Consider the following 13115-nt stretch of genomic DNA (forward strand, 5'->3'; position numbering starts at 1 on the left):
CGGCTCATGGGATCCTCATTGTTGGCTGGACCAGGCCAAGTGGACTCCCACATAACACCACCTGGCTGTGGCAGATAGATGGGAATTTCTGGAGAGTGGGACTGGACCATGTATCTCCCACCAGGATCCTGTGCGCGTGGTGGGTGCATGCTCCCCAACCTAACCTGACCTGACCTGGGAATTCCTTTTAGGATGAGGAGGGAAAAGTAGAGGGTTCCTTTAAGGCTTGTTTTCAGATCGTAGCTGGGTACATGGCTAATTATGCCTGCAAATTAACATGTGGTGCTGTGCTTCTGGTGCATGGGGATCAGTTTTATTTATCCAGTGGAAGTTCTCGTAATATTCTCATTATAGACAGCTAATGTACCCCTGAAATGAAAAAAAATTTTTTTTTTAATGCATGCGAGATGGAAATTCGGCGAGAGTACTGATGGATCATGGCATTATGCATGTATGAAGCTTATGAGCGATAACCTTACAGCTGGCATGCATGAAAGTTCTGCTCATGGATGCTAAAGCTCATGATATCACACTGGCCTCGCAAAGCATCATGAGGAACTGCGAAAAAAATATTTGCTTAAGCTAGCCACACGGCAAATTTCCAGGAAAATATTAATTGAAAAAGTCACTGGTGAATACAGCATACAACGAGAAACGCTTTGACGAATTTCGCCAATCAACACTAATGTTTAGTTTGCATATTTTCCCTGTGTTGGATGGATTTTTTTCTCAGGTGCACTGGTTTTTCCTCTCATATCCTCCCACATTCAAAAGACATGCAGCTTAGGTGAATTAGCGTTGCTAAATTGACCCATGTATGTATGTGTGTGTGTGTGTGTACACCCTGTGATTGACTAGCATCCTGTCTAGGAATTGTTTCTGGATTGCACCCTGTGCTTGGTGGGATAGGCACGAGCTTCCTTTAATAGGTGATTTAGGAAGATGGATGAAAGGATCCGTATAGATTAATAGAAGACTAAAACTTGGGTTATTGTGAGCAAATGTTTGTGTGTGAGTATGCCTTCAGAAAGAATGAAATTGGCCCAGTGCTGATGGGACAGGCCTCCAGGACCTGTGAAACTGAATTAATTGGAAGGAGGATGGATGAATTCATATAACTTTTCAACAAATTCTTTCTTTCCAAAGCCCTGTATTCCATTACTTTGTCACATGCACATGCAGTCCTACCCTGACTGCAAGCTGTGGAAGCAAAAGAGGATGGCAGTCTATCACAGAGCATAATTACACTCATTTTCAGATTGAATGAATGTGTTAACCTGACAGCATATTTTTCAACTGTGGAAGGAATTTTTGTTTATATATATTTCAATAGTAAATAAACCAATACCTTTTTATTTATGTGAATCGGAGCAGCACAATGGGGCAGTGTTTAGCTGCTGCATCATGGACCCACTGTCTATGGGTTTGACTTCTATACCTAGTCATTGATTGTGTGACATTCTACTTGTGGGTTGTCCAGTGATTTCTCAAATTTTCCTCAAACATCACAGGTTATCTGAGTGTGGGTGTGTGCGTAAGTGGGCTGTGAAGTAAGGGTGCCCTGTTCAGGACTGTCTCCTGGCCTGAATAGGCTCTCGGTCCCTAGATCTAGAACTGAATTAAGTAGCTTTGACTGTACTTTGCTATATTTTGTGAATCGCATTTTTGAACATTTTTTTTTTTTAGATAGAAAATAGTAATTTCTACTTGAAATATGTGGTGGTACTCTGTTTCACCCTCTTTACACAGGGGGTGTCTTTAGCTTACATAGGCTTCCTGCCACAGCTCTTAAAAAGCAGTGAAATGCGGCTGAGTGACCATCGTATGTGTTGGCTATGTACTGGACTGGAGTTCTCTACAGGTTTGTTTCCAACATAGGCTTCAGTATCACTGCATACTGAACAGAATAAAAGAGGCTGTTTATTATTTTTTATTTTCTCTTTAATTAGCAAACTAAATATCCCAACAGCCTTTTCACATTCCACTATGAAAAATCTTCACTTAGAAAAATGAAATCTTAATGTTAAGCAACTAAACTTTTTTTCTAGACATTTGGCAAGTTTAGCCATATGCCGATTTGGGTGTCACAGTGTTAGGAACCGTTTAACCACTTCAAGACTGCAGGACGCTGCAAAAAAGAAAAAGAATGAATTACCTGGCTGCCAGAAGCACTTAAAGGATAAGTGACTGCACAGTCAGAAGCTTTGCAGACTGACTTACTGACGCCCGTGCCGCTGAGGCGTCTGTCTTGACAGATTTTTCTTTCTTACTTTTACTTCAGCTAGACGTTAAGTATGGCTCACAGTAAACCCCCAAACCAGTTATCAGGCATGTGTTACTTGGCACACTCGCCAGACTCACCCAAAAATAATTTTTTTACTTTGAAAAAAGCCACAAAAATGTAATCATTCGGAAACCTCCAGACAGGACCTGCGCCTCATCGTGTTTTTTTTTTTTTGTAAGGGTGGCATCAAAGTTAAACAGATATTTTAGTATATTTTATTATATCACAAATAAACATGATTTAAGAAATATATTGTTTAAAAAATGTAATTGTTTTTTTGTTTTTTTTGAGATCTTCATTGGAAAACGTTAACAAAAGAAAGATAAAAAGATTTAATAATGGCTTTTTTATGGTTCCGTGTTAAATTTGAGCACTGGTATTAGCTGATTTAATTCAGCAAGAGTTCATTTTTAAATAGTTAAATGAAGTGGGATCTGTGATGAACTGGCATCACATACATCTATCACCTGATACTGCCAAGATAGACTCGGCACCTACAACCAGAATTTGATAATCAGTTTAGAAAGTAGATGGGAGAATGGAATGATTGGATGGATATCTAAATAATGTTAAATCAAAGTTTTATTCATTTATTTACTATTTTTTTATATACTATATTAATTCCCAGAGGAAATTATCTTTCTGCATGACCTTTGGAAGTCCAAGTGCAGGGTCAGCCATTGTCCAGCACACCTCGAGCAATGTTCAGGTAAAGGACATTGCTCAAGGACCCTACGGAGTAGGATAATAATGGGATTTGAAACAGCAACCTTCTAGATACCAATGCAGATCCTTAGCCACAGAGCCCCCATTCTGCCTATTTGTATTTTATGTTAGACTGGCAACATTACAGGTAAAAGAATAAATTTAAAAATATTTGATATCTCATGCCTTGTGTGTACACTCAGTTTTCCTCCTATGCCTTTCTTCTGTATCCTTGTGTGTCTCCACCTCTCTCTCCCATAAAGCCCTCTTTTCATACTCTTGTCATTTCAAGGCGACTTGCTTGCCTCCTCTCTGCTTTTTGACTACCATCAAAGGTAGACAGGCACCCCTGATGTGAAGACATTATTCATATACTTGTGAATACTTCCCATCTTTGATGGTGACTCGGGTTGCCCCTCATTAATGTTTAGCAGTCTAATGTTGCTTTGTACATTATTTGCTTTGTTGTCACAAATTCTCTATTTTATCTCCTTTTTTTGTAAAAATAAAAAAAATCACAATCAGAAAATTAACTTTGCATCCCTAATGTATCATGTATCATCATCCCTACCGCTGAACCGCCAAAGCTGAACTGACCAATCAGATTGCTCAAAGGAACTGGTCACACATATAGTAGATAAATGATAATAAAAAAAGTTTAATGTCTGGAGTATCTTAAAATAAATATCTCCATATATATATAAAATCCAACGTCTGTTTGTCTGTATGTATGTCTGTCCGCTTTTCACGAGAGAACTACTTAACGGATTTAGATCGAGTTTTTTTCTATAATTTGCTTGAAGATTCCGATTGATTTTACGACCTCTCTCATCGCGCTAAGTGTCATAGATCGCTTGTGGTACTGATTTATTTGCATGAATCTGAGAGACTCATAGTGGGCCGTGTTTTGACAGGGTCCTCCTCACTCACATGCCAGGCTAGGGACGTTCCTTACCTCTGCTTAGCTAGCAAACAAGAGAACTACTTAATGGATTTAGATTGGGTTTTTTTTTCTATAATTTGCTTGAACATTCCGGTTAATTTTGCGACTCTTTCATCATGCTAAGAATCATAGTTCACTTGCAAGAGTGATATATTCACATTAACCGATACAGAGGCTGCAGGCCAGCGTGACGTTAGGAGTAGGGAGCTGGGCAGGACCTTCCTCGCTGTTCTGTTTCACTACTACACGGCCAGAGCCACGGGGGATGGCTAGTATGTAATAAGTGAATTTTAATATACATTTTCAATGTTTTTTTTAAAATAAAAACTGATTCATGGAGTTTGCATATATAAATATACAGTATTATACATGTTCAAAAATTGAAAACTGAAAACATAATCTAATACAGGGCAGTTTTTCCTCGGTCAAGCCTTTTCATCCATCCAATATCAGTCCTGAGTAATCTTACTATTGATATTCAAGTGACACTGATCACAAGGCAGGAACCCATCCTGTATTTAGTGCCACTCTTGTCGCACGCACACACACACGCTTGCTCACAGGGCCAGTTTGATATGCCAGTTCACTTGCTGCTTACATCTTCGGTATATGGGAGGAGACCTTGAGTACTGGAAGAAAACCTCATGCAGACATGGAGAGAAGTGCCTGGGCTGAGATCTGAGCACCTGTCCTGAAGACAAATGTCTTAAGTGTGTCTTAAGTGTGTTCCTAAGCTTAGATTTTTGTATCTAGTAAATAATAATAAATGTCAAATATCTCTGTGAACTGTTGTATTTCCCATACTGTGTTTGTTTAGGAGGAAAAAATGATTCACTGAAAAATATCTTACTTTAATTAAGCTGATATCATTCAGCCTTCTCCCAACAACCCACTATTATGTGGTTATAAATTTATGGCTTGTCTGATTTTAATTATTATATACAATGCTTTTCTTTATTAAACTCGTATTAAACTTGATTATTGATTTGTGAAGTGTGTCTTGATAAATTAAAACAATTTACTCATTTAATACTAATAATACTAATACTAATAATAGTAATAATAATAATATTGGACTGCATGGCAGCACAATATTAGGAACTGCCGATTGACAGCTCCAGGGACCTACTGTAGCTTCAGTTCCCTACCTTGACTCTGGTCAGTGTTCAAGTTAACATGCTCTTCTCATGCCCCCCTGATTTTTTCCTGTGTAATTTTAGTTTCCTCCCATCTGCCAGACATGAGGGTATTATTTGTAAGGCAAACCCAAACTCTCCCAGTAAGAGTGAATGTGCTCTGTGATAGACTGGAGTACCATCTGTGGCTTCTTCTTTTCTTGCACTCCATGATATTGTGATAATCTATTGCTCCCTGCTATAATAAATAAGAAATAAGGCATGTTTTCAAAGTGGGTGTATGGATGGACATACAGATAATAATAATCTATTTATTTTCAACAAAAAACCTATTCATACTGCCCTTGACCATGTGGTGTTGGAGCAAATGAAATGCCAGACTATGTTCTGTAATAGAGGCTAGTCATTCTGAAACAATCCACCCATCTATCCATATTCTGACTCTCTTAATTCACTTTAGGGAGATGAACAGTCAGAATTTACTCTTGCAGCATCCGGCACAAGAGATTCTAACAATTTCAGGGCCCATCAACACATTGCAGGGTACACACTAATGCACACATCAATGTCGCTACAAAAAAGACATAGCTGTGCTAGAAAAGAACCAGAGAAGAGCGACTAAGTTGATTCCAGTACTGCTGGATATGGGATATGAGGAAAGACTGAATGAGTTTAACCTTAGTAATTTAAGCAAACAGAGACTTATAGATGACATTTTTAAAATTATGCAAAGAATTAGTACAGTAGATCCAGACTGTTACTTTAAAATGAGTTCAACAGGAATACAAGGACACAGAATCTTTTTAGGAGTAAATTTTGCATGTGCTCTGTTTTTTTTTTACACTAAGAACCACAGACACATGGAATAAATTACCAACTAGTGTGGTAGGACTTTAGGGACATTCAAAACTCAACTTGATGTTTTTTTGGAGAAATAAGGTGGATAGGATTGTCAAGCTTTGTTGGACTGAGTGGTCTGTCCTTGTCAAAAATTTCATAAAAGATGATAAGTTGAATTCCATTCAAAATTAACAGTGAAGGTTCTGTATATAAACATCTATTAGAGATCTTCATCCTCGCTCATTGGCCACCATACAGTTATAACAATCATCAAACTTTCCCCACAGTTCCCTCATTTTAAAAATCTTGCTCACAACTCTGACTCTGAAATTATGTTTACTACTCCCTTTACTTGATTTTCTGCCTGTTTGTCCTGGTGATGGTGGTGTTGCCAAGGCACTGAACAGGACAGATTTGGCAACCTTATCTCAAGAGATACAATCCCTCAGGTGTGTCTGTCTTGTTTCTTTCCATGGTTCTTCTCCTAGTGGACCATGGTAGTATTTTTTCTTGGGGGCCTTCTCAGTACAGGACACGCCAAAAGCACTTTACTTATCTTGTCCCAGAAATGCCATTTATTTTTCAACGTTCACACCCTGTCATGGATTGTCTTTTTTTTTTTTTGGTTGCTTGCTTACACTTGCATTCTTATTCTTTCAATCACTACCCAGACCCCATGACCATTGATAAGAACAGATAGGTAACATTACTGGTTGCATTGACCAGCAAACTGAGCACCTTGACTGAGGTCTTAGTTCAAAGTTTACCAGCACAATCTAGAATAATGTTTGAAAACCCAGTGTTACTGCACTGATTTGTTAGTAAATTTTATAATTTTATCTATCCTCATTCATAAACAAAACTCCATTATTCTTGAACTATCCTACTTGGGGAAGGTCTTTCTGAGAAGAAACCATTCAGTGCAATTATTTTAGCAGTATGGAAGCTCATAGTTCAATTTTTCCCACCTGGTATCTTCTTGGTGTTATCGTCTTTGTGTTCATATTGCCTGAAGAAAGAGAGGCTGCTGAAACCAGAAGTAATATCTTTAGTAGGCTTCAATGTGGTTTTTATAAAGCCTTTCCATGACTCAATTCATTATACAGGTTTTTCTGTTAATATTGTCCATGGAATGAAAGAAACATTTAAGGAACTCCTTGCATGCCCTCCTCAGTGAAGAGATACCAGAGGTTTCTGGAGAAGTCAAGTCACTGTGCAAAGTGGTGGTCACTGGCTGAAAAATTCAAAACTCCAAAGTTTCTGGAACTGGTGAAAATACCAGATACCATTGCAGTGTCTTGGTATTAATAAAGGATTGAAGATGAAGTAGAACCTCTACATGGGCAAGCTGTGTTGGCTGTCATCATTTTTAAAGTTGGGGTCTTCTCTTGAAAACCTGTGCCACGGTGCTTCAATGGAGTTCCTAACCAATAGTTGAGCCTCAGTTTCAAAAAGAGCAATTTGAAATACATCCTGCTTTTGGAATATAGAATCAACTCTGCATACATACTCAGACATCACAGGGGTTGTGGCGAGTTGGTAATAAAGCCTAAATGTGTTTTCTTCACCTGGAGACCATTCATGATTTCTGGAAGATAATAAGGAGTCGTTGCTGCTCCCTCCTTGTACTAGTATAGTATAGAGTAGGACTTTATGGACCTTCACAACTCTACTTGATGTCATTATGGAGAAATTAAGTGAATAGAAGCTTTGTTGGGTTGAACAGCTTGTTCTTATCAAAATGATTTAATCTTCTTTCAGAACGTGTGCTGTGTCAGCATTTGCAAAATTAAGTGTTTGCTGCCTAATGTGGACACGAGGGTGCTTCATGCCTCCTTCCTGATTTATGATTCTCATGTACAAAACATCAAGGTGCATCCTTAGAGGATATTCAGTTTGAGAGTTGAAAGAAAGTATCCTATTAGTCTCACTGGGCTGTGATTTCAGAGTGAATTAGCGCCTCTAATTGTCAGATTGTGATCCTTTCTTAGAGTGCAATGGTTTACCCCCAACGAGTCGAACAAATGCCGCAAATGGAGGAATCTGAGTTCCTTAGTCTTTTTCAGTAGTGAATCTAGAACGGAGGAGGAGATCAACCAATTGGTCAGTACAGTGGAAGTAGTACTGACAGCATTGTACTGGGCATGGGTAGTGAGGTAGAGGTTAAGTCCTCTAATGAAGCTCATCTACAGCCCAGAGTCATGTATGACCTCAAATTTGGACAGTAACTAAAAAAATCAAAATTGAGCAAGAAGAGCATGAAATTAGGTTTCTCTATAGGGTTATTGGATTTAGATGCTATGAAATGGTGAGGAAGTAAGCATCCAAGTGAGTAAATAACATGGATATGCTGCCCCTGGTCAAGACAAGGTGCTTTGTTCATCTGGTAAAGATGAACTCCCTAGGTGTTAAGAAAGAAAGGTTTACGAGACAGAACACACTGGTGGGAGCTATTTCTCTATCTAGTATTACCCAAAGAGATATTAGAGACTTATTGGGGAAAGGGAAGTATTGTCTGCTCTGCCCAGCTGGTTACCACCTGCTGGGCAGCAATGGAAGAGTCTAACTAAAGAAGACAACACTGCTGGCTTGGGCGCCTGACATTTCTAAGCTGTTTTTTTTTTTTTTCCTTTGCAAATCCAGTTCTAACATGCATGTGTGCATCAGTTTTGTTGGGGAAGTAAACAGTCTCTCTAATTTGATGGCGCCGCCTGGATTTACAAAAAAAAAAAAAATCTTGTTTTGTGTGGAAATAATATTCAACAAGCCTGAAGAAGGTCTTCCCTCAGTGAGCCATATTTTTGTTGCTTATTAAATACTGGCAGATTTATGGCCGCAGGAGGCTTCTGTACCATTGAACATCACCTCTTTTTTGTGGTGGGCTATAGCCACCTTTACAGAGACACAGTAACATGAATGTTTGTCCTTTACAATTTAAAAGTGCTTAAAATCCAGAGAGAAGTGTTAACAGCTCTTTTGATTAGATCAGCTGAATCAAAGCCAAAGTGTTTCTTTCACAGTTTTACAGCATTCATTACACAAAGCATGCATTGTCAGAATGCCGTGGTAGCAATTTAGAACAACTAGTAAGCTGACAAGGACTAAGACATTTAATAACTCAATGAACGAATGCAGATCTTGTTAAACTACTATGTAAACACCTCCTGAGCACTTTTAGTGTGATCCAGTCATGAATATTGTTCAGAGACAGTTTAGTGACATGGAAGCTCCAATTATGGTGCATAAGTATTTCTGCCGGATATTTTGCAGTGTGCTGAAGCGCGCTCCAGATGGCAGTCTCTGTCTGCTCTGTGGAGGCGCCATGGGTGCATTCCTCAGCCTGTGTGATTCACATAATGTCTATCAGGTTGTCCTGAATCCGCCCCCCATCACCACCACCACCTACCTCATACAATGTCAGTCATTTTTACATTCCAGCTCACAAGTTCTGTAAAGAAAAAAAAAAAGTCAGAATATGCAGAGCAGCACTTCCCATGTATCTCCAGGATCAGTTGAGCAATACATCTGAGTCCCATCACCCCTCCCCACACTTTTGTCTTCTGCTTGCTTTTTTTCCTTCCTCTAGCTCACCAGACAGCTGTTACATTAAGGTTACAGTACACCTTTGCAGGACTTTCATCTGCTGCTTTTATGACACTTTGCAAGTGTGCAGGGTTTTTAATTAGTCTTGCCAGACAGCCCTAGGCTGCAGTAGCGCCACTAAGTCTTCTTGCTCTCTCTGCCTTACAGCACAACAAGCCGCTGTACTCCTTTGAAGACAACGCTGACTATGTCTACGACGTCATGTGGTCGCCAGTGCATCCTGCGCTTTTTGCCTGTGTGGATGGAATGGGCCGCTTGGATCTCTGGAACCTGAATAATGACACTGAGGTGAGATCTTGCTTATGGCATCTGAGTCACTGTGTGTGGCTCATCCTTTCTTCCTTTACCCAACTCAGAAACAGTATAAGAAAAGGAAACAAACAAAAAAAAAAGTCACAGCCTGGTAAAATCAGCCAAAATGAAATCTTTGGTTTTATGCTGTACATCCTGTCTACCCAAGTGATTCATATTACAGTTACATAACTGCAATGTGAGCTGCTATGACAGCTATTTCATTGTATTTTTCCAGGCCCAATATTTTGGTTTTTCTGTTGTACATCAGTATAGCTTTCATTATGCTGAAGGCACAAGTCAGGGGCAAATTAAGACTAAGCTGTCGGGTCTGAGAAACAACTACCTCAGGATATTGAATGAATTTCACAGGGGCAAATTAAAAGGTAGAATTTATATCAACAATTTAGAGTGACTGCCAGGCTTCATAAAATATGTTTATTACTCCTCCAGTTTTCTCCAGGATAATTTATTATTCATGCTTTCAAACATATCCAAAAATACAGATTGAAAACGTCAAGATAAGGGCATCACCTGCAATGTGGTGAATTGCTTTCTGCTATGTTAAAGCTGTTGACCCCATATAAAAGACCTGCATTTGGAGGAGTATGCATATGCATCTGAGGCTTGATCAAAACGTTCTAAACTTGAAGCTCAAATTAATTTTCAATTACAGTGGCAAGAAAAAGTATGGGAACCCTATAAATTACCTGGTGTTCTGCATTAATTGGTTATAAACTGCCACAAGTATAGATATGCACAATATACTTACACTAATAACACAGACACATGTCTTTATTGAACTCACCCATCCAATATTCACAGTGTGCTGTTAAAAAGGTAAGTGAACCCTTGGTTTTAATAACTAGTCAAGCCTCCTTTGGCAGTAATAACCTCAAACAAGCCCTTCCAGTAGCTGTGAATCAGACCTGCACAATGTTCAGGAAGAATCTGGGACCATGTCACCCATTGCATGGCTACACTCGGGTCCCTATCTAGGACTCTGAGTTGGTTCGTCATGTGGTGGGTGCAGCAATGCAGTATATCGGTGTGTACTCCTAACCTTTATGTCACTGTCTTCCTTGGAGAACAGTCTCAGCTCAGCCATATCTTTAAATGTCTCTTTTGAATGGCTCGCTTGATGTCATTCCACAGCATCTCCATTTAGTTAAGGTCTGGCCTCTGACTAGGACACTTATTTTCTTTTTTTTTTTAAGCCATTCTGTATTAGATTTACTTTGATGTTTAGGGTTTTTTTTCTGCCGCATCACTCAACTTCCATTGAGCTGAAAATGTAGGTAGCCAACCTGTAGGATACCTTGATAAACTTGGGAATTCATTATGCTCAAGCATAATGATGGCAAGCTGTCCACTCTGCAAGGCAGCAGGCCCAAGTCATGATGCTCCCTCCACTGTACTTCTCTGTTCTTGTTTGTGTGCTTTGGATTTCACCAATGGTATTGTAGAGTGTCAAGGTGGTCTTTAGCCAGCTTCAGGTATGATTTATTTTGGAGAGCAGCAGCTTCCTTCTTGTTCTGCCATGGACACCATGCCCGTTCAGTGTTTTGCATATGGTAAACTCATGAAAAGAGATGTTAACCTGTTCCTATTAATCCCCTAAGTCTTGAGGAGCTACTGTAGTGTTCATTTTTACCTCACATTTTTCTGTGTTGTGCTTTTCAAGTCATCTATGCTGGGTGCCCACTTCTAGGGAGAATAGTCACAGTGCTAGATCATCTCAAATCACTCACAATTTGTGGACTAATGAATATCTATACTCTTTGAAATTACCTTGTAACTCTTCCAACTTTATGCAAATCAGCAACTCTTGACCATAGATTGTCTGAAATCTCTTTTCTGCAAGGCATACTTCACATCAGCAGATGCTTTGTGGAATAGCAAACTCAAAATGTTTGAAGCATTTTTAAAGATCAAAGTATCTCAGTCCTCCTATGCCACACTCAAAGATAACATGATGCTTGATTTGTTGATTTTTAAGCATTCATGGTGATTGAAACAAGAAACAAGTGGAAACCACAAATGCTAGAAACGTATAGTTCATGCATATCAGTACACAGGATCTGATTTTTAACTACTAGAGGTTCAGGCTCAAAACTTTTTTAACACCACCCGTATATTATATCTTGTGAATAGACCTATATATTTCTAGATTTTTGTCCAATACTAAACCCGTTCAATCCACTTCAGTGGTGGATGGAGTCAAATCTGATGTATTGTTAGTCAGGTGGCATCTCTGGACAAGACACCAGTCCATCAGAGGGCTTACTCATGGCACACAAGCTGTCACTCATACTAGGCCAATTTACAGCCACTCATTAACTAATATTGACACATCTTTGAAGGTGGAAGGAAAACCAGCGTAACTGGATTAAAATCCACACAGGTACAGAGAGCAAGTGTATTTTCCACAAAGACAATGCATGGGTCAGAGTTTATTCTTCCGAACTATTTAGAAAACTGATGCTAAATTGGCCCTAGTGTGTGTTTGTTGTGTGAGTGTGTGTGTGTGTGTGTGTTCACCCTGTGGTGGACTGGCACCCTGTCAAGGATTTGTTCCTGCCATGTGCTAAGTGGGATAGACTCCAGTCCCTCCATTAACCTGGTCTGGATTAAGTGGGGTAAAAGTGACGTGATATGACTTGTGAGAAAACCACCATACTACTGTGCCAACCTACAATACTACCATGCCAACCCATATACTTAACTATATTCATAACTATAAATAGTTTGTTTTTGTGTTTTTCTTGTTGTAGTGGGATAATGCAAAGAGACAGTAAAAAGTCTGAGTTAACCCTGGCCTCCCTGTGAATTGCATTGAAATATGAAAAACAGAGTACCAAGCAGAGATGCACTTTATCGACACTCTCAGAGGAAGCTTCTGCTAATATTCAGCCCATTTATTGAATTATTTTTGTCCAATTGGTTATTCTCTCAGAAATGTTTCCTTGTTAAAATCCTGATGAAAGTGTGGCGTAGTAAGGCCCTCAAAGTGAGAAAGCAGTCACAGTGATAAGAAGTCCACGCTGAGGCCATGCCCCTTTTGGTGCTCCAGTAAAGTGTTTCCTTGTAACAAATCACTGCTGAATTTCGTTATCACCCTTTTTATACGGTATATCATTATATTCATTATTTGCTGTATATGTGTGCAAAAGTAAGTCCATGTTTACACTATGAACTGTAGCTATTTATACCTGTAGCGTGTATATATTGGTGCCTTAGGGAAGAAATGTACTAAGATACTAAAGTAGGAACCAACATTGAATGCACCTGTAAGTTGTGTGGCTTGAGCGTA

General features: G+C 39.2%; 1 protein-coding gene across 8 annotated transcripts in view; it reads left to right on the forward strand.

The window, feature by feature from the left end:
- The window catches only part of LOC120515735 (cytoplasmic dynein 1 intermediate chain 1), a 459517-nt gene that overhangs the window by 364055 nt on the left and 82347 nt on the right, over positions 1 to 13115 (forward strand). For all 8 annotated transcript variants that reach the window (XM_039737005.1, XM_039737006.1, XM_039737001.1 and 5 more), the window contains one exon: positions 9659 to 9799. In XM_039737005.1, coding sequence (XP_039592939.1) covers positions 9659 to 9799 — 141 coding nt within the window. The remainder of the gene's footprint in view (positions 1 to 9658; positions 9800 to 13115) is intronic.

The sequence above is a fragment of the Polypterus senegalus genome, chromosome 15 (assembly GCF_016835505.1).
Source record: "Polypterus senegalus isolate Bchr_013 chromosome 15, ASM1683550v1, whole genome shotgun sequence".
Lineage (NCBI taxonomy): Eukaryota > Metazoa > Chordata > Cladistia > Polypteriformes > Polypteridae > Polypterus > Polypterus senegalus.